Here is a 23,227-nt window from a genome sequence, read left to right as displayed (position 1 = left end):
ATCTACAAAGAACTTCTCAAACTCAATACACGAGAAACAAATAAACAAATCATAAAATGGGCAGAAGATATGAACAGACACTTTTCCAATGAAGACATACAAATGGCTAACAGACACATGAAAAAATGTTCAAAATCATTAGCCATCAGGGAAATTCAAATCAAAACCACACTGAGATACCACCTTACGCCAGTTAGAATGGCAAAGATAGACAAGGCAAGAAACAACAATTGTTGGAGAGGATGTGGAGAAAGGGGATCCCTCCTACATTGTTGGTGGGAATGCAAGTTGGTACAGCCACTCTGGAAAACAGTGTGGAGGTCCCTTAAAAAGTTAAAAATTGAACTACCCTATGACCCAGCCATTGCACTACTGGGTGTTTACCCCAAAGATACAGACGTAGTAAAGAGAAGGGCCATATGCACCCCAATGTTCATAGCTGCATTGTCCACAATAGCCAAATCATGGAAGGAGCCGAGATGCCCTTCAACAGATGACTGGATTAAGAAGCTGTGGTCCATATATACAATGGAATATTACTCAGCTATCAGAAAGAACGAATTCTCAACATTTGCTGCAACATGGACGGCACTGGAGGAGATAATGCTAAGTGAAATAAGTCAAGCAAGAGAAAGACAATTATCATGATTTCTCTCATCTATGGAACATAAGAACTAGGATGATCGGTAGGGGAAGAAAGGAATTAAGAATGGGGGGTAATCAGAAGGGGGAATGAAACATGAGAGACTATGGACTATGAGAAACAAACTGAGGACTTCAGAGGGGAAGGTGGGTGGGGGAATGGGATAGACTGGTGATGGGTGGTAAGGAGGGCACGTATTGCACGGTGCACTTGGTGTTATACGCAACTAATGGAGCATCGAACTTTACATCGGAATCGGGCGATGTAGTGTATGGTGACTAACATAATATAATAAAAAATCATTAAAAAAAAATTTTTTTTCCAAAAAATAACTTTATTAAAAGTCTCTGTCTCAAAATGTAGCTTAGAGATATTGAAAGTCGATAGGTCCTAATCTCTTCAAGGACAAAAATTGGCATTCTGATAAGTACTGAATCTCAAATGTATTTTCAAGTAATAATGAACAAACAGTACTAATGATTTAGAATGTAGGCAATTCTTTGATGCATGTGCATTAAAACTTAACAATAAACTTAATTGAAGTTCAAAATTATTCATTTAACAAATATTTAGCTGGATATATGCTATACACCAACCATTCTGGGGCTGAAATGACAAATAAGACGTGATCTTTGTTGTCATGAAGCCTATAGATAATTGGGAGGGGATACGGGGAACACAGATCATAAAGGAGTAAGAAAATGAAAATATCCAGTGGTGATTAAATTAAATTAAAGCAAAAGGTCAGGTTGTCAGGGAATGATTCTCTGAAAGGAATTTGAGTTGCAATCTAAACATCAGAAGAAACTAGCCACCTGAAGCCCAGATAGCAATGCATTCCTGGCTGAGGGAACAACACCTGTAGGGGCCCCAGGAGTGGAATGGGACTAGTGTGTTTGAGAAACGGAAAGCTATTTGTGGCTAGAGGGTAGTAAGTGATGAGGGTATGCAATTTCTCATTCAAGTGAGAGAGAAAATATTCTTTGAAAGTTAGATGCATACAAAAGCCAAAGTGAGATTTAAAAAAATTTTCCTAATAAGTATACTTACCCACTTTCTGGCGCAGAAACATCCTTCAGAACCGATTTTTAACTTTACTGCTTGACTATTCTTACTCGTTAAGGTTGGGAAGGATTATGTGTCCAAAAGTCCAAACTGACCATTACTTACCACAGAAAAAAAACTGGGAAGAACCCTAATTTGCATTTTTCTATATGAAGACAGTAGCAATTCAAATGCTTGAGGATGATGGTGGTGGGAGTGATAGCAGTGGCCACGAGAGCTAATATTTTTACAGTGCTTACGAAGTATGAGAAACTCTCCTGAGATTATTTCATAGATTGATTCATTTCATTCTTAAACTGGGAAATAGGTGCTCTTATAGTCCCCATTTAATAGATGTGGAAATTGAGACACAGATTGAATGATTTGCCCAAGGTCATATGGGAAGTCAGACTTGTTCAAGGTCACAAACAAGTAGCTGAGCTAGAATTGAACCCCTAGTTTATGTGTATCTGCTTAAAATAAAGCAAAACTTACTAACAAGTCATTGGTGATTCATTTCCTTTTGCCATATGAAAAGTTAATGATTATAAAACGCAGTGGCATCTAGTCCTTAATTTTTTCTTTGTGGAAGATATCCTTCCTCAAATACTTAGTATATAAAACCTTTTTTAGGTATTTAACAAAACTTTTTAAGGAGGAAAGAGACTATAGATTTTTTTAGTTACATTGTTCTTTTTAATATAAAACATTTTTATAGTAAAACATTTTTCAGGATTTAGAATCCTTGGATCCTATAATGTTTTAATTTTTAAGAGGGCATACATGCTTGGGATCCAACAAATCGAGCATTCCTAAAAGCTTAAACATGTCCTGCAACCCAAAACAATTCCAGGGAAGCAAATGCATGAAGAGTCTGTTGCATTTTAAATTATCTCAGGGTCTCAGTTAGCCACTTATACTGTATTAAGAACAATTTGCTGAATCCAAACTTCAGTTTCATAATCCATACTTGATGTTCTTGCACTCAATTATATGGCACATTTTTATTAGGATGCAATGACAAAAGATAAAATATATCAATTAATATTTAGAAATCTAGTGATCCAAGGTGTAAACTTTCCCAAGTATATTGATCCAAGGTACGGTACCGTGTGTGGAGTACTTGAGGTTAGCACCAATGCTTACTGTTTATATGTCTTGTTGATATTATTCTATTAATATTTTTTAAAAGTTTGAATAACCTTGTCTGTTTATTAATTCTTGACTTCAAGTAATGTGTAGAAGTATATGGAAGGGCAGTGTAGAATGAGGTAACGTTTTTTGGTTTGTTACCTATTTTTTGCTGTTTAGTAATGGCTATGGTGTGTTAGATTCTCCTTTTAGTAAAAATTAATTACAAATTGTCTCTTTCTATAATCATTTCCTTTAGAAGGGAGCCCTGAGTGAATGATTAGATTCATGTGAATAGATAAAGGTGGTCAGCTTTTTGTTAAGTGGGGACAATATTTAATGACTCCCTGTGTACGCATCCTCCATCTTCAACGATTACTAACTCGTGGCCATTTTTGCTTCATATATACTCTTCTTCACTGGATTATTATGAAGCAAATAGCAGGTAACATGTCATTGTCATTCACAAATAGGGAAACTACAAAATGTTAAGTGTTTTATGTGGTTGCACTTAATATTAATATAATATACTTAAGCTTTTTTGTTGAAAAGTGCTGGAGGGCCTCATTTGGCACGCACAATTTAAGGCAGATGCCCAGGAAAGATGTGAAAACAGATGGAATTTTTATGTGTTCTTGATGCTGTGATCAAACATGCTGCCAATCCTTCCTTGTGCTTTCCTGGATAGAAACACTGAATCATCTTTGATGGTTCCTTGTTTTCCTTCTCCCCTTTCCGATATGTCTTCAAACCCTATTGATGTTTTTCTTCCTTTAACTGTCTCTTTAATTCACCTTTAATTCCATATGTCCACTACCGCCATCTTCCTTCCCTGATTATTATAAGTCCCTTAAGCTATTTTCTCTGATTGCATTTTCTTTTCTGTAGCCATTCATCTCCTGGACTGCTCTTTCTAGCTTTCACCGCATCCCTTTGCGGTATCTGTAGTGTTTATTCCACCCCATTTAAATTCCTTTTTCTGATATTCACTCTCCTCCATAAGCTGAACTTGTCATAACCTCAATTTTTTTTTTTTAATTTACCAACATAAACCTTTTAGGCTGCTCTCCTGAATATCCTTCATATGTGCTGGGCCACTCTCATTCCTGCCTTTCTGCTTTGATGTACACTCTGCCCGGTTTGTAAATCTGTCCCTGTCTTCTTTGATCGATTGCCTACCTTTGACTAAAAGTCCAGCTTGCTTTCTTCCTCTTCTGTTGAGTCCTCTTTGATGACTCTAGGCCTGTACTGATCTTTCCCTTTCAGAATTTTCATGAGTGTGACCACTCAGTGCCATGAAAATGGACTCTTTGCACTTATTTTTTTGTATTATTCCAAATTCTTGGGGATTTACATTTCTAAAGTGGATAAATATCTTCTTGGGTACAGGGAGTTTTCACAACAATATTGGCCACATGGTACGTATGCCACATGTATCTGTTGATTAAAACTCTTGAATATGATATATACGTGGACTGTTTTGACTAACCATGTAGTTTTATTATAATACACATTCCCTTGTCTTTTTTTGAGGCTGATGTCTTTTCTTCCTGTTGTATTTGCTTTGAATCATTGTGCCAGTCAGTATTCCTTTAGCTTCTGATAATGGTGAACCAAGAGGGAGCAGCAGTTTGCACCCGTGTGTCATCTTTATCACTGTCATGAAGATGCCCCTTGTACTGAGGAGTGGACCCGTGCTTATGCGTGTTGGGAGTCCTTAGTGGGCCTCCATATCCAGGTCAGTACCAAATTCTACCAGTTCAGGAAGCAGGAAAGGAGAAGGCTCTGAAGTTAATTAAAACACTTTAAAAAGACTTTTTAAAATAGTAGTCTCATTAAATGAGCAAAAAGCTTTATGTTTCTTCTGCAGGAACATGTGTTTATAAGAAGGAGAAGGAGAGGAAATGAAAAGGAAGGACAGCTGTACAGAGAGCCAGGTAGGAAAAAAGCAAATGTGAAGTGAGAATAAAAGAAATGTAAAAAGTACAGTGGGTGGCAAGAGCAGTTCCGAGTTTGGGGGTTAGTTACCGGATTATGAAAAAGGAAAGGAAAAGATGAACTGAAAGTTTAAAAAAGAAAAACTGGAGGGGGAGACCTGAAGTTGGAAGAGGAAAGAATGTAATCATCCTCACTGTCAGGGCCATCAGGGAATGCTGTGTTAGAGATACGGTACTATTCTCTTGTTTATGTATTTACTTATTTTTTAAGATTTATTTATTTTAGAGAGAGAAAAAGAGAGCCTGCGTGTGTGCATGAGCGTGCTGGGGTGGGGGTAGTTAGAGTCTGAAGCAGACCTGCGCTCATTGCAGAGGTCGTCGTGGGTCTGGGTGCAGGGCTTGGTCTCCCAGCCCTGAGACCAGGAGCTGAGCTGAAACCAAGAGTCAGATGCGTAACCCGCTGTGCCACGCAGGTGCCTCACTACTTCTTCTGTATAAAGGTGGAAGATAGTAGGAGGAAAGAAAATAAAAACTTTTAAGAGGTGGTTATCAGAAGTAACCCTTGAAAATTTAAAAGGCTGTGTTATTAAATATCTTAAGTTGTTGGTAGTGGTGGTGATTTTGTCTGTTTATTCTGCGTTGCTTCCTGGTTGTATTGTCCCATTTGTGAGTTAGCCTGTGCAACCGTAATCAAGCAACTTGACTGGATCTCACAACCATCTCCAACCACATCTCAAAGGGTCAAAAATAAACTTTTAAATGTATAACCTCTTCATCTTTTGGACTGTGTTGTTTCCACTATGGTAGCTACTAGCCACATGTGGCCATTTAAATTTAAATTAATTACAATTAAGTAAATAAAAAATTCAGTTTCTTGGTATCACCAGCCACATTTCTAGTGCTCAGTGGTGACACGTGCACAGAGGTAACTGCTGTGGTCGGCACAGATGTCGAATGTTTCCATCATCACGTAGTGTTGTGTCAGACAAATCCAGACTCTATGCTTTACAAGTAGAGGAACTTAAAGAGTTTTAAAATATGATCTTAAATAAATATTTTGCTTTCCTGATTAGAATAAAATTTTCATATGTTAAATATACAATTTGCAGTTACAATAAGGAAAGAGAAAAATTATTTCTAAATTGATGCATCCCAGTTGGATACAGTTTGTTGACCGAGGGGGTGAAATTGTTCGCTTTCTCTCCACTTCAAAATGTGGTCTTTTCTGGGTAGCTTTCTTCAGTTATTTAGTCATCAAATGGAGTCTAAATATACCTACATAGGGGCGCCTGGGTGGCACAGCGGTTAAACGTCTGCCTTCGGCTCAGGGCGTGATCCTGGCATTATGGGATCGAGCCCGACATCAGGCTCCTCTGCTGGGAGCCTGCTTCTTCCTCTCCCACTCCCCCTGCTTGTGTTCCCTCTCTCTTGCTGGCTGTCTCTCTATCTGTCAAATAAATAAATAAAATCTTTAAAAATAAATAAATAAATAAATATACCTACATATTCCCACACCTCCTTTGTTTCCAAATTATAATGATTCCAGGCACAGGTGAAACAAAATTTGTGTTTCATCTTGTAATGAATTTAAAAGGACTTAATGCAAAAAAGGGGGTGGGGAGGGAGGGCCTTTATGCAGTCTTCATGACCAGTGTTTTCTTGAATTGTATACTCTGAGATTTAACATATTCTAGTATAGTGTTCCTCTCTCTTTTCTAATGATAAATTTTACCCATGGCTTGTGACTCCAAGGCTCACCCTTAAAACATGTGTCATCATCTTCAGGGGGAGGCTGGGAGTCTTCATTTCTATCTTGTTTCCTGGGTGGGTCTTACCAGGCGAGTTTGCTGAGCACCATTCTGACCGTGAACTTACCAAACATTAACTTTGGCAGGTCTGTGATCACTGACAGATATTAAATTTGCATCACCTGAATAGATTCTGCCCTTGCCTGCCAGTACAATATATTTACAGTGTCTGAGTAGCCTGAATTGTGACATCATGTTGTAAAATAGATGGAGGAAATATTATGGAATCAGTAATGAAACTATTTTTCTATCTGTGCATTATCATGTATTGAGTCACAGGAAATATTCTTGATCGATGAGGTCAGTCATCAATTATTTAATATATACTTGAGGAATAAACATATGTAAGTTCTCTTAAATAATTGAGGATTTTCTCAAGATTGAAGTTGCCTACAGTCGAGTAACTTAGGTTTGCTTGTTTGTGAAGCAAATATTAACTTTTGGAAGAGTCAGTGACTACAGTTTCGTGTTTTTGTGAAGTCACATCCAGTTTGTTTTAGTCTTTTAATTAAAGCACTTGAGTAGTATTTATTAAAATCTAGTTTTAAAAACCATTTAAAATAAAGTATAACGGCTTCATAGTGGAAAATAAAGCATTGTGTCATTGTTTAATTGGTATGGTGGTGTTTTTTTCCTTCCTGGTGGTATGTAGAACAGTGGTGTTTCTGTTAATGATGTCTTACATACAGTTGAACTATGTTGTATTTGAGCTTTCTGACTTCATTCGAAGAATGTGTAACTTCTTGGGGAACGAAGGATGCTGGGCAGGGCATAGGATGGCATAGCGGTGGAGTCCCACTTCTGCCATCTCTTATCTATGTTACCTAGAGCCAAGTCAGTTTTTTGAACCTTGAACTTAGCTGCTAAGTAGGATAATAGGTCTAGTTTAGTGGTTCTTAACCAAAAATTAACACTATCCTCATCTGTTCAATACCATATCTCTTAAATAGTTCCTGTTTATGTTCATGATGAGGTTAGTAAAGATTCCTCCCCTTCCCCCCCCCCCCCCCCCCCCCCGCCGATAAGCAGTTCATTTTACTCTAAGTGTGCACCCACCCTCCCACTCTATTCCTTCCTTTTGACATAGGGACTGAAAAATTTCCAAAAAGCTCTTAGGTTTCTGTTTTTTTTCTACTTGACAGTAGATCCCTGTTTTTATTATACTGTGATCATAGAGTGTTATTTGTCCTTTGTCCCGTTTTTCCTATTTGGAATTTGTGTGGCCTTTTCTTTGTGGCCTAGATAGATAGTTTTTGTGAATTTTGTATGGACAATGGAAAAGATCTCTACCCAGATTACGGAGTTTGATATACTTAATTATACCTTACCAGTTATTTTTTCCTGTCCTTTATCTTCTTGAATTGAGAAGGGCAATAAGATCCTACTGGTATTGATGCATGATCCTTGCTTTCTTTTTGTTTTCACTTAGAACGTATGCTTTTGCCCATTTTCAGTCTTTTGGAGTTACTTTATTTTAGATACAGTATTTACAGCAGACAGTTGGGCAATTTATTAGAAATAGAAAGGGAAACAAGTCCAGGTAAACGACATCAGAAAAGATTTTAAGGAAGACCTGATGCTTGAGTTAATTCTTCGTAGAAGGAAAGAAGGACCTTAGTATATAGGGTGTCAGGCAGTGAAGGAGACAGGCTGGCAGAGAGGTGGAGAAACAAGGAGGATGGAAGGAGGGGGAAAGGGAGAGAGACAGGAAGACAGGATTGGGGAGGCAGAGAAGGGCAGGGAGACAGGGAGGGAGGGAAGGAGGGAAGGAGACAGACAGGGAGGGAGACGGGGAGGGCCAGGGAAAGGAGGCCCAGGGAGACCGACAGGGAGTGGGGGAGCGAGGGAGACAGAGACAGACGGGAAGGGAGATGGCTAGAGGCAGAGCAGCAGACAGGCAGGTGGCTGAGAGGGCCCATGGGAGGGGTACTTCAGGCAGAGGTATCAGTAAAGGCTTTGACGTGAGAGGCAGCCAGTCATCTTGTTTCCATATATTTTTTTGGTAATTTGAGGTTTTTCTTCTAGTAGGTTTTTCAAGAAACTCAATGGGAATGAAATTTCGTGGATTTAAAATGTTTCAAGATGGGTATTTGTTTCCTTTAGAGTCTGACTGGAAACTTTCATTTCCTAAGGACTTTATTGGGATCATTTCAGTTCCTCAAGTACATCGAATGTGTCTGTGGCGAAGTCTGAGGCTAGTGAGGTTTTTTTCCCCTGACCAAAGAATCCAGTTGGTCTTTTATCTATAAGTACCAGCAATTTTAATTAGGCTTGACTCACTATCGTTATGTATTGGTTTTTCTTGGCACACACATGCCCTCTCAATCCATGGGCTTAAGTCTCCCTCTAGTCCTGGAAAATTGGTCTTTGATTTGTTCTGTGTTCTTCTTGGGAAAGTAGTTATACACATGCAATTTTTTTTAATCTCCCGTTTCTCATTTCCTTTTAATCTTTTCTAATTCATTGTTAATTTCCACTTATTTTCGCTCATTTCTCAGTTTTATCTAACGTGTGTCTTACTCAGCGATGCTCCCTCTGCCTCTGACAACTTATTTGCTTAAATGTCATTTCCCTCATGAACTCTTCAGGCTCATAATTCATCTTGTTCTGTGATTTTGCCATATCTTTCAAGAACTTTTGTATCTCTTCTCAGAATGTTTTTGCCTTTTCATTAAGTTCTCTGAGTGGTGGTAATATTTCTGGTCATGATTTTCATTGCTTGGTGGCAGTATTTTTCTGGTGACTTTACCTCTTCTGTTTTCCTGTTTACTTCCTATCCTTTTATCCTCCCTCCCTTTTCTTTCCTTCCTTCCCCCTCTCCTTTAACTTACTGGTCCAGTTCTTTTTTATTTTCTTTGAATAAATTGATCTGAAGCTGGTTTATGTGGGGGCTGGGAGGACAGGGGTAGCAGGAATCCCTCCTCAGGCACAGTGGAGGGCTTCCTGACCCTGTTTGACCTTGACTCACTGCTACAAGGCCAGGGGCAGCCAGAAGGTTGCTCGAAGTTCAGTTTTTTTCCACTTTTTCCACCTATGTTAGTGACCGTGTTTCCTACATTGATTCTGTATCTGAACCTTTAGCCAAAGACCTCTTCTCAGTATCTTCCCATCCCCTGCTTGAGTTCACTGCCTCTGGTGGCACTTTCCCACACTCTGTGATGGGGCAACAAGTTTTGCCTAGTTTTATCTAAGATGGAATCTTCATTTCTTGTTTTTCATTCTGTTTTGGGATGGAGACAGAACAGACTTGTCTACTCTAACGTCTTGAAGCACTCATCTTTTTTTTTAATTTTTTTTAAGATTTTATTTATTTGACAGCACAAGCAGGGTGAGCAGTAGGCAGAGGGAGAAGCAGGCTTCCCACTGAGCAGGGAGCCCTATGACATGGGCTGGATCCCAGGTCATGATCCCAAGGTCTGAGCCAAAGGCTTAACTGACTGAGCTACCCAGGGGCCCCTCGAAGGGCTCATCTCTAAAAATATTTTTCCTATAAATCTTTCAGTAAATTTGTTTTAGCTAACAGAAGCCTTCTTCAGAGTAATAATAAGTATTTGGCCTCATGGATCTTTCCATTCGTCCTTTCGTTGCTTGGTGACTTTTCTTCTGGTTGTTAATTATTTTTCCTGATGGGTCAGCTATGAACAAGAGGGACATCACTGTACTGTGAGGCTTGTTTGTTTCGAGGGCACACACTGGTATTGCGTTTATTAACTATATTGTAGGGATCAATATTTCCATCTCAGTTCATTTCTCTGGGCTATATTGTACTTCTTTATGCATTTATGAGGTGGTATATCCTATCAACAGCAAGTTGAATACATCTTATAAAAAGAATGGAAGTAACTTTTATTTGGGGGCTACCCCATCTGGAGGCCCTGATTTCCTGTCCTTGAATTCTACTTAGTGTTGCTTTTTTATGTTCCAAGGAGCAAAGATACGGTGGTGGCGGGGGCGTCATGGTTCTATACTTCGGTGGGGGAAGGAGATAGTTATTTTAGTTTCTATCAAATACCAAAAGTTATTTTCAAACACTGCAGCTAAAAAAAAAAAAAAGAGAGAGAGAGAGAGAAGGAAAAAAAAAGAAAACCCTGCCAGTCAGTGAAAACAGCAGTGCGGCTGCCATGCAGTACTTATAATTGTTTCAGATTTACAAACCCAACAATGAAACGCATTTTGCATAATGAAATATTTATTTTTATCCATCATGCTTGCAAGCTGCTCTCCATTCATCATGTTTGCAAACAGCAAAAGCAAGGTTTCTTTAACATGAGCCAAATGAAATTTCCAGCTGTTGAAATTCTTCTTAAAGTCCTGTTAAAAACTCTCATCCAACAACACATCTCAGTATTTTTATTTTTGTTCTTTTTACATTTCCACTGACTTTTGTTTTTATTTTTCATTCATTAATAAAAGAGTTTTCAGTGGTGCTTGGTGTTTGAGATAGAACTAGAATAAATAAAAGGCTTTCTTCTCTTCGTGTAACTTACTGTGTTGTTCACTGAGCTGATCAAAATTCTAATTTTGCATCCCTTTCATCTCATAATTAAAAACATAATAAAACGATAAAGGCACCTATAGGCCCTAGAACACAGAAAAGCTAGTGATAATATTGTGTGTGTGTGTGTGTGTGTGTGTGTGTTTATCGCTATAACATGAAGATCCCGCTGTTCTCGTGTAGAGTCAAGACTTGTGTGAAAGCCCCGAGGTTGTAAAATACTCTTCAGCTTCTTTCTTTGGGATGTTCCAGGTTCACATACGCAGGGGTGATGGGTTTTGTCCTGGGGACTGTGTTCCCTTACCATGTCATTTCCACAACTGCTTACCCTTTCGATGTTTGTGATTCTGATAGTACAGAAGTAAATAATTGGTACTGTGAGGTAAATAATTGGTTAAAAATTATTTTCTGTGAGTTTTATTTCAGTTGTCTGAAGTTGCCTCCTTCAGAAGAAGAAATAATACAAGATTATTGTTATTTTAAATGAAAAATGCTGATTTTGTCCAGGGTTACCGGGGTAATGTAACTAATCCAGCCTCATTTCTGCCAGTGTGTAGCTAGTTTTTGTTCTCTCTCGACTCTGGGCTTCTGCTTGGAATGATTTTGTTCTCTTCTTTTTCCACCTAGCTAACTCATATTTTTCAAAAAATCAAACATTATTTTTTATTATTTGTGGTCTCAGTTCCTGTGGGTTTTTTTTTTTTTGATCTATATTCTTTTTGTACTAAGTCTGCAAAATCTCGTGTTTATTTTACACTTGGAGCAGCACATCTCAGTTGAGACCAGCTGCATTTCAGCTGCTCAGGCGCACAGTGGCCAGTGGCTACCGTATTGTATAGCTCTAGACTGTGCTGTCCTCGAGAGTTGGAACCATGTCTGGTTATTGCTGGCTAGACTTCCGGCTACAGTTGATGCTCATTCTGTACCTGCCTACAAATGAATGAATGAGTGAGTTAAATCTGTCGGGAGGCTATGTAGATTGATGCGTATCCCTAGTGGTATCAGTACGTCCTGTCAGGAGAACTGAGGCACACACAGCTAGAAGGACCCTGTATCCAGTCATAAGGTAGGGCTGTAGGGCCAGGCTTCGTAGAGGTAATTTGCTGAGGATTTTTTGCAGAGGACAGCTGGGCAGGGGAGTTAAGAAGGTGACCAGTCTCCATCTACGGTCTGCTTTCCAACTGATAGACCCTGATCCAGAGCATTTGACAGTCAGCACCTTTCACTTTTGCTGGTGGAGGAAGCTCCTTCTACCACAGTAGTCGTAATCAGATTCTTAAGTCCCGTACGCACCTATTTAATACAAATAGAGGCCAGCGCATCTGCTTCTGTTTGCCAATTAAAAAATAAAATTTTACTTGGTGTAAATGGATAAAGTCAATGTGGATAACAATTCAGTATTGTGTAGTAAAATTAATGTGCATACTGTATGACCCGATAATTGTCCATTTAGGTATATACCATTGAGAAAATGTTTCATATGTGTACAAGGAGGCATCTAAATAACTGCAACATTTTTTTAAATATTTAAAACACATAAACCACGTAAGCACCTATTAATAGATCAGATAAATATTTTTGGCATATTCATAAACTCTGAAAAAAGTTTTGGAACATAATTTTTTAAAAATCAACACACGTCACATAATATCATATGTGGTTCATTGATGCAAATGCATACGATAAGAAAGTTAAAAAAAAAAACAACTGTAAAGGGTAAGCCTTTATATCCAGGGTAATGGTAAGGGGCATGGGAGTAGGCTTGGGCATAGAGAGGTATTTAGGGAATATAAACTCCCGTAGTTCTTTTAGGTAGCACAAAGTGCTGAATGAGAGCAATTGGCAATTCTAGGTGGAGGTCACAGGGGTGTTTCTTATTCTTTGCTGTATTTTAAATTGTTCTCGATTTATAAGATACTTTCCACACTTTCAGAGGATTTCCTTCAGGTCTGTACTCTATTTTTTTGAAAGTAAAAATTTAGGATTAAAAATGCTAGAAATATTTTTCTGGGTACACTTCATATGAATTATTTCAATCCTTTGCTGAAAAAGGATGCAGATGAAGAAATGTCCTTTTGATGTACAGAAGTACAAAAGTACATTTTATAACTGAACTTTGTTCTATCTTTCAGGCTAGAATTTTAATCCAAATCCCTATAGGAAAGTACCTAATAAACTTAGTGTCCCTCAGGACCTTTTGTACCCTCTTGAGTTAAGACAGAAAGTACTTTTTAAAATCTAGAAGAGCCTGAGCTATTCAGAGATGTTTTGGCTGTGGTGTATTTCCGTTCAGCTCAGCAAAAGCACTTCCGGAATGGAATGCCTGCGCGTGCGCGGCTGTGTCAGGCGTGAGGTGGCCAGGAGCTAGTGAGGAGTGCAGAAGCGGAAAAAAGAAGGAAATGTCTCCTTTAGACTTGGCAGGATATCCAAGCGGTTGGGGAATGTTTTGTCAGGAATCTCTGATTCCTTTTGCGCTGCTCTCCACATCCAGTTTCTTAGCCAACAGTCACTTCCATCTCCCGAATGTATCTTGAGGTACATTCGTTGCTCCTGGCCTTAGTGCTGCCCTCTTGTAGAAGCCACCATCTTCCCTCCTAACTAATTCCGTGACTCCCACTCCTGTCTCCCTCTAATCTGTTCCCAACATAGAGCTTTCTTTAGTATGTAAATTAGATTACAACAGTCTCAGATTTAAAACCCTTAATGACTTCCCTTTATACTTAAGCAGGTCATGGCATAGAATAGAGTTTAATGTGGTCTTTGTCGACCTTCAGCTTTATCTCTTAATGGCTATTCTCTTATCTAAAGGCCAAAGCAACTGGCCTTTGTTTAATTACTTTAAAAATAAGCCTTTTCATATCTTGATAAATCATGCTTTAAAGATTAAGATGAATTTTATCTCGAACAGTGCTCTGAGATACCTTACAAATGAGGAAGTGTGGTAGTTAATAAAGCACTTATCCACCCCCTAGAGGCACTTTGCTCTTTAATGGAGCTTCATCCCACCTGGTGGTGATTCTTGCCCTGAACGGTTTTTGGGTCGTCACCTCTTGCTTTTAACCTGAATGCACTGATTCCTCTTCTTCCCATCTTCTTCTAGAAGCACTATTCCTAATTCTTCTTTTTTTTTTACTCATAACCTTCAAAGAGCTCCCCCAACCTCTACTTTTTTTTTTTTTTACCCCCTAAGCAGGAAGGAGAATTATGTTATAATTGTTTGTGCTCAGTTAGAAAATGAGCATAGTCAAGTTGTAAGATTATAATGTGAAATTCTAGCATTATTTGGTAGTAATAATACGTAATTATTTCTCAGTTTCTAATTATTTTGTAGTAAGGCCCAATTACTGAAGTTAACCTATTATTACCGCTTTGATTTAATGATGATTGTGTAAGAAAGTAGATTTGTTTGCTAGAAACTCTCACTAAATAGTGTTAAAATGTTTTTATAAATATATCTGAGGTACTAGCAAAAGTACCTTCTATTATGTTTACTTATTTGCATCGGCAAAGAGATTTTTATTTAAAGGCTTTTATTTTTGCTAAGTGGATCAGGCCCCATCATTGTTCTTTCCTTCTATTTCAACTCTTTTAGTAGTTCTAGGCATTTTACTAATTTTGCTCTTTCATACAGATTTGCCACCTCTCCTTGTTACTACTACCTTACCAATCTTTGTATGTTACGAAGTGAACCCAGCTAATAGAAGTTGTCGCTTTCATGCTCACCATCTAGGGTGATGTTTGTGCAGTGGTGGTTCTTATCCCACCTGGGAATTGATGGGAACTACCCAGTGGTTCCCAGAAGATAGTCAAAAGGACATGGCTTCACCTTTTGTGACTGGTGTCAATAATTTAGTAATAGGGACAAACGAATATGAGGCATAAATAGGGTGTGGGATCATGCTAGAAGATTACCCAGAGTATCGTAGATATCCGGTCATGTAGAAACTATATGAGAAGTCTGACTGAAGGTTCAGAAAGTCTATGATAGAGGTTAAGATGGTACATTTGTGTCTGGAATAGAAATGAAGGCAATTTAGTTAGGACATGAGTTGCTTTGTTAATTCACCTGACTTTGGTAGCTAGGTTTCGGAATGTAGTTTCTAGGTGATAGTCTTGCTTTTAATTTGGAAGTTTAGAGAGGAGCAATGAACAATCTGCCTTAGAGCTGGATATTGTGGGATTATGGGCAGCCTGCTGAGGTGGAAGTGGCCCTTCGATGAGAGCATCAGCTCTTGACTGGGAGTGATTTTGCCCTTGAGGGGACATTTGGCATCGTCTGCAGCTAACTTCGGTCATCACAACTTGGGGCTGCTACTGGCAGTTAGTGGATAGAGTCCAATGACGCTGGCAGACATTTTACAATGTACTCAACAACCCCTCACAACAAAAGCCCAGAATGTGAATAGTGTCGAACAACCCCGTGTTATAAATACCAGCAAAGGTTGATTGTATGTTTTCTTATTCACTGTAGATGGAGCGTGCTTATTTACCACCTTTTCCCTAAAGAACGGCAAGGTTTAGTAAAAATTTAATGATTTAGAATGTCCTCAGCCTTGTTTTAAACAACTCCCATTTGGACAAACATGCATGTGCTGGCCTCACATATATAAGACCATCTTTTTCTGTGCTGCTTAGCTATTTGCAGTTTTTACCCATTATGAGCTTTTCTTGTCTTTTTAAAAAATGTTCCCTGTGCTGCTTTAGGATACACAGTTTGATGTTTGGCTGTTTTTAAGATTTTTTAGTAATGAGGTATTTGGTATCACTCGGTATTAAAGAGCTACCTGATTTTAGACTTTGTAAATTGCATCAAGGATAACTAAATGTCATACTTTATCTCCATGGTGCATAACTAGAAAGGGAGGAGATAGAAGGTGGAAGAGAGAAAGGATAATAGAATTTACATAGCAACATTTACCTACAGATAATAAAAATCTTCATTATATGGCATGAACCAGATCATTAGGACTAGCACAGCACTGTGCATATAAATGCTCAATATAAATACCACTTGCTTTTTATTTGAAATAAGGAAAATTCTGTGCTGACTTGACTAAAATTTAAAGAGTGGCCCATAGATTGGGCATATGGCCCAATCTATGCCACTTACTCTTTGTAGGTTATTACAAATGATATGAGCTTTTTAATAATTACATAAATATACTATGAATAAAACCTTTGATCTAAAACTGAGTTATCTAAACAGCAAATAATTACACATTTCAGTACTCCTATGAACAAAGTAAATTGTTCTTTCTCTCAGAGAATGTATATTTTCATGAAATCCTCTGAATGAAAGTGTTTTCACATGAAATAATGTCTTAATAGGAAAAGCATGCTTATCCAAGTCCATGGTTAACCATGTCCATGAACCAACTTGGACTATAATCAAAGCTTTGCTGGTGATAGTCTATATTAGTATATACTACCTACAGAAATATGCAGTTCCTCTTAAGGAGTTGGTCTGTCCTAGATTCAGGCATAGTAAGATAGTATTCTCCAACTGATAGAGGGAAGATTAAGTGTCTTTGAAGTAGAAATTAACATTTGTATATTAGGGCTCTTCCTGTTTCAAATGATAGAGAACCCAACCCAAATTGTGCTGAACCCAAAAAGGGAATTTATAGATTATATAATTGAAAAGGTTAGTGCCTGACCGTTGCTATTGTTGTGGGACCCAAACGGTGTGATGCCCTGCTTGCTTTACCTTTTCTGTATTGAGTTCATTCTCGTAGATATAGACCATAGACCCAAGCTTCTCAGTCTCAGGTCTGAGTCTCTCTGGTTGCAGGACAGTAGAAAAGGGAATGTGGAAAGTCTCTTGTGGTGTCATTATTTTTGACTGGATAGCAGGAGATTGTAATGGCATAGATTGGGCCATATGCCGAATCTGAATTTGGGTATAGATTTAATGTCACTTATGGCTGAGAGTGCAAAAATAAATCTTTCTCCTAACCCTGACCTCTTTTGCAAAAGTACCACTGTAACAATATCTTATGCTTGTAACTGTATAAATGGAAAAATCAATACCTGTATTATTTTATACATAGATGATTGTATCTTATATGTGTTTTTTCTTTTTATCACTGATAAATATATTTAACACCCCACTTATGGAAGATCTCCAAGGAAGATCCTATAACGTCTCTTTTAAATAACAGAAATATCCTAAACAGACATTCTTTTTTTTTCTGAAGTGTTAAAAAAAACCAAAGCGGACACCCAGATGTGCTTAAGGATAATAGTTCATTAAAGAAAACCTTCCATGAATTCTTATATAGAATCTGGTTCTTATTAGGCTTCATTATATGGTTGAGTTTTTAACACAGGCAGAGAATAACTGTAGGTAAATTAAAGCTTTTTAAGCAAGAGATATTTCTGGAAGAACTCATTGATTTAGAGCTTCTTGGCTGATTTAAGTATAAAGTGTGAATTATTGCTGAGTATTGTCTCTAAAGAAGAAAATTGGTTAAAAACACTTATCTTCAATGCAAAATGGATTAAAGATTTAAATGTAAAGTCCAAAACTATAAAACTTCCAGAAGAAAACATAGGGAGAAAACTTCATGACATTGGTTTTGGTAGTGGTTTCATGGATATGACACTAGAAGCATAGGCAACAAAAAGCTAAATTAGATAATTGGGATTACATCAAACCACAAAGCTTTTGTACAACAGAGGAAACAGTGGAGTGAAAATGCAACCTACAGAATGGGAGAAAATATTTGTAAGCCATATATCTTGCAAAAAACCAAAAACGAAAAAATAATAGTACCTTATAGGTACAGAGAACAAATTGGTGGTTGCCAAAGAGAGCAGAAGTGGGATGGGAGAAATGGGTGAAGGGAGTCCCCCACCCCAAAATAAAAAAAATTAAAAGGAAGAAAATATTGCAATATGTGAAAACATGGATAACCTGGAGGACGTTAGCTAAGTGAAAGAAGCCAGACACAGAAGGAAAAATACTGCATGGTTCCCCTTACATGAGGTAGCTGAAACAGTCCAACATGGAAGCAGAGAATAGAATAGTGGTTCCCGTGGGCTGAAGGAAGGAGCAAATAAGGAGTTGATGCTCAGTTCTTGAGATCTATTATACAACATCGCACCTATAGTTAACAATAGAGTACTGTTAAGCTTTTAGGGGGTAGATCTCATGTTAAGTGTTCTTACCATAATAAAAACAAAACACCACCATTCTCTGTAGTGCCTGATAGTTAACCTTCTACTGGCCATTGTGTAGTTGTGTGTGGCCTCACACGTTTATCAGTAATTTCCTTATTAGGAAATAAGGAATCATTTCCTTATTAACGTACATATGTTAGTGAACTGTTGCTGAGTCTCTTCCAGAAGGGAACTACCTTTTTTCCCATGACTGGACTAACTCATGGGTGCTGGAGCTGGCTTAAAGGGTAGAAGTTGGGGATTCTGTGGTTATTGTGTCAGGCAGGGAAAGATTCCTGATTCAAACCACTCATTGACAGATTAGATTGATTTTGGGTACACAAAGACTAATTCAATCTTTGGGGTATTGGGGATAAGGACCTGTGTTGGGAATAAACAAGATTTGGGTAATTGGAGTTATTTAGTGCTCTATGGATACAGTACGACTTCTTCTAAATAAGATTCTGGATCTTCTCTTTCCTCTCAATTAACCATGGGCATCTTCAATTCAATCCTGGCAAAGTCTGACAAAATATTTGATTCCTTTTAATAATGGGGTTAGATATGGGATTATTCTTGTTATTTTATGTGTATTTCCCTTTTTTAGTTATAACCATTGGTTTTAAAATTATAATTACCATATTCAAATTGCTTGTACAAATATTTTTAATAGCACAGCATGTGATGTAAAGAGTGGAAAAAAAAATGTCTTCTCCATGACCCCATGCCCATTCCTCACAGCAATCACTGTTAAAAAGTTGAGTGTGTAGAATACAAAGGTGGTCTGGGGTTTGGATTAACAAACTCACGAGACATGATAGGCTTTACTCAGTACTAAGTTTACTTAGCTTTAAGGAAGGGTACAAAACAGATAATAAAACTTGTTTGATACAAAAATAGTGAAGTCCTCATCATTTCCCAGGAGGAATTTTGAAATGTTCCAGTCCCTCCATGTTTGGGATGCAAATGGCCATGGAAGCCGTCAGTTCTTGAGGCTTATCCTGTGCTAGTTGTTATGAGTTTCCTCAGGAGTATGTGGGGGCGGAGGGGGGTGTCCATTCTGCAGCACAAGTGCATAATTACTTGTTATGCTGCATTCTTAATACAGTAACTTTTGCCTGATTCTTAGTTTTCTTGGATTTGGTATACTCCTGTATGTTCTCTGAGTTGCTATTGCAAGGAACATTTGAGCAAGGGCTATTTAAAGGGTTATATAACAATATATTTGATAAGAGATAACATACAAATACATGTAGGAGCTACCTTTTTTTTATGGTTCCCTACTATGGTTATGATATATTTTACCAGTATTCAACTGGTGACCTGTTAAGTTCTCTGGTAGTCTTTCATGATTACACATATTATCACGGTGAATATCCTTGTACATGTGTCCTTGTGAATTTGGGCAAGTGTTTATGTAGGTTGCATGGAATTTCTGGATCAGAGGGCTGAACAGTTAAATTTTTATTAATCTGCCAAACTAGCCCTCAAAGTTAACAGATCATCAACAGCATGTGAGAGAATGTTTCCCTATGCTGCTTCCTTCTAGTTTCTTCTATGTTGTCTCCCTCTAGTCCCTGAAAAATTCTGCAAATTTGACAAAATATACTTAATAATTTTTATTTTATATTAGCATCAGCAGGCTTTGAATTCGCTCAAAGTCATAGGACTAATAAGTGACTGATCTAAATTAGAATTGAAATTTTTTATATCTAGTTTTCTTTCAGTTAAACTGAGAAATGCTTCTTTGATTTATTTTACTTTTCTTTCATTTTAATACTTGGAACTAATTTAATAGTCTACTGTTGAGAAAGTCAAATTATTTCTGTCCAACTTTATTCAACAAAAATGAATGAACTAGCCAATTAACCTCTGATGCTGAATGGAGCCCTTCATTATCTGTCAGTAACATTAATTTACATTATGCCAGGTAAAAAAAAATTGTTAGTTTCAGAAGCATTTAATATACTTACTGGTAGTATCAATAACAATGTATGAAGTTAATGCCTTAGTGTATTTCAGTCTTCAGTTGTATATCAGCCTGAAGCATAGTAAATAATTGCTCAACCATTGAAGTTATATTTGATAAATATGCAAAACTTTTGCTGTATAGTCACCAATGAAAATTTTGCATTACAAGATAACTCATGAACCTATTTATTAAAGTTTGGAACAATTTAAATGATGGGAGTGAACAGATTTTTGAGGCTGATTCATTATGATCTGTAAAAAAAATATTTTATGTAAGAGTACCTTCTACTTCTGGCTCTTTTAGTTTGTTACTTTCATTAATAGTAATACTTGTAACTTATTTTTCCAAGGGCTGTCAGTGAATTCATGCCAGCATTATTTATGCTTGAAATATTTTATTTTTCAAAAGTAATTTTATTTACATATGTGGGAAGTATTTCAAACTAGCTAAAACATTTTATTACTAAAATTTAAAAATGGTAGAATACATTTTTTTTTTAAGTCAAACTTCATTGAAAAGAGAATAGTTCTAAGGACAGACGGGAACTTGTTTCTCCTTTCAGCGGGATGGTACCGTTACTCTCAACTGAAAGGTAATGAAAAAAAGTCTACAGATTTCCTCATGGTTATTTTTGCTCCCTTTGCCATTTAAAACAAGAATAGATGTGGACACAAAAACAAGAATAGATGTGGACACATTTGCTTCCTATGATCTAAATATTTCTCTTTCCATAAACCGCTCTAAAAGTGTCAATTTAAATTTAGGCATAGGAAGTAACAGACATTAAAGAAAGTTTTGGTATTGTAATCTTACCAGAGCTAGATTTATTGATAAGCAGTTTTACAGATCTGTTTACTAAAATTCTTCTCTCCCTTCTTTGTCTTCCTGTTGCTTTTTGTTCTTATTACAGAACTCATCAGAGTCTACAGTGCGTCATGTGTATTTGCTTTGGTCTCTGTTCCGCTCAGTTGTGAGCCTGGGATACTAGATCTGTTTGTTACTCATTTTGCTGTTACGTTTAGGGCCTGGAACATAACACGTATACATGTTGATTTCAACTAATCTTTGTAGAATAATACTACTCATTTTGAGTTGACAACTCATTCTGTTTGATAATCCTTAACCACTAAAACCTTTTTCTTTGATTTTCATATTACTTGGATGAATCAGTTTTTATATAAAAAGATTTCATATAGTTAATTTTGTTTACAGATAATTGTTTTATATACTCGGAGGGTAATTACTGATAGTTCACCATCTTTTTCTATTTATCAGTGTTTTCAGTCTCCCTATTCAGTTCTATGCCATATTTTATATGTGAGACCTATTTTAGCTTTTGATGCTTTTGAACTTTTAGGTTTTCATTTTTAGGAAATGTGCAGAATATTCTGTGATCTTCTTCAAGTTATCCTTGTGGCTTAATTTGAATTTGGCTGCCATTCCTCCTAAGGAAATGTGTATTGTAGGTAATTGGCAAAATGAGATGTACCTCTTAAATTTATCTTTGTAAAAACTTATTTTTGTCATGCACTGTGTTAAGTAACTTAGGCTTTCCTTGTCCAGGAACACAAGCTTTTTAGACTTTATAATCATCCTAACAAAAATGGAGGAAGAGAACCAAATGTTGATTGAATGCTTACTGTGTTCTGGTATTCTGATGAACAATATATACAATTATTAAATCATTAATTGCTTAATAACTCTAAGCCATATTATCCCCACCTACAGATGAGGAAGCTAAAGCAAAAAAGGAAATCTGTTTTGGCTGCTTGGCCTGTTTTATTTCTGATAAACATGGAACACAGAAAATAGTCTTAACATATTATGGATTAGTAGAAAACACATTAGGACTTTTATGTTTGCCAGTATGGCTAATTAGATGTCTTCTACCATATCCTACTACTTTTAAATATCTAGACATTGGAGGTAAATATTATAAACACTTTTTTTTTTAAAGATTTCATCCATTCATCTAACAGAGAGAGACAGCCAGCGAGAGAGGGAACACAAGCAGAGGGAGTGGGGGAGTGGGAGAGGAAGAAGCAGGCTCCCATCAGAGGAGCCCGATGTGGGGCCCGATCCCAGAACGCCGGGACCACGCCCCGAGCCGAGGGCAGATGCCCAATGACTGAGCCACTCAGGCGCCCCTATAAACGCTTTTAAATGTGTAGTTAAAGTTGCAGAAAGGGAAAGGGATTTCATAAGTGCCATGAATCGAAGAAGTAGCTCAAAAGAGTAGTGTGTTTCTTCCAAAGCTGCTGGTCCCAAGGTTTTTGCTTATCTTTGTGGCTCTAGTGACTTTGGTTTTAACAGCTACGTGGGAATAGGAGACAAACTTCTGTTTGTTTGGGGTGAGGAATTGGACTTACCTGCATTCACTGTCCTCACCCAGGATAAAAATAAAATTTGATCTGAAATATTTAGGTAAAGGATATTTAAAAAAGAAGAAGAAAAAAAGGAACTGATGCTAAGGTACCGGACTTTTCTAGGAAAATTGGAAATTAAAGAAGTGACAACAACAAAATAGTAGTCCCTGGACTAAGAGAATTTCAAGGAACAGTTCATCAGCAGCATCAAATCTTACAATGAAAGCAAGACCTAAAAGCACCAGTTGGAGAGACAGCCAGTCTTACTCAAATATCTTAGTATTTCCCAAATTTTAATTTTGTGCCACTTCACTAAATTTTTTTTTTTTTAAGATTTTATTTATTTATTTGACAGAGATAGAGACAGCCAACGAGAGAGGGAACACAAGCAGGGGCAGTGGGAGAGGAAGAAGCAGGCTCATAGCGGAGGAGCCTGATGTGGGGCTCGATCCCATAACGCCGGATCACGCCCTGAGCCGAAGGCAGACGCTTAACCGCTGTGCCACCCAGGCGCCCCACCTCACTAAATTTTTTACAGTGTTCACACATTATCTAGATTATTACTTAATATTGTAAAATAAGCTTACAATGTTATGTTTATGATTTTATTTTTAAAAGAAACTTTTTATATCAAAACAAAATATGGAAACCCATACCTGCCATAAATAGA

At 37.4% G+C, this 23,227-nt stretch overlaps 1 protein-coding gene across 12 annotated transcripts in view; it reads left to right on the top strand.

The window, feature by feature from the left end:
* The window catches only part of TPK1 (thiamin pyrophosphokinase 1), a 341,792-nt gene that overhangs the window by 105,052 nt on the left and 213,513 nt on the right, over positions 1-23,227 (top strand). The window contains exon 1 of one of the 12 annotated variants that reach the window (XM_034638866.1): positions 968-4,755. The exons of the other annotated variants lie outside the window; for them this stretch is intronic. Within the exon in view, the coding sequence (XP_034494757.1) occupies positions 4,674-4,755 (82 nt within the window). The 5' untranslated portion in view covers positions 968-4,673. Of the gene's footprint in view, positions 1-967; positions 4,756-23,227 lie in introns of those variants that run through there. 12 annotated transcript variants of the gene reach the window in all.

Source organism: Ailuropoda melanoleuca, chromosome 1, assembly GCF_002007445.2.
Source record: "Ailuropoda melanoleuca isolate Jingjing chromosome 1, ASM200744v2, whole genome shotgun sequence".
Classification (NCBI taxonomy): Eukaryota; Metazoa; Chordata; class Mammalia; order Carnivora; family Ursidae; genus Ailuropoda; species Ailuropoda melanoleuca.
This window is presented reverse-complemented; position numbering and strand designations above follow the sequence as displayed.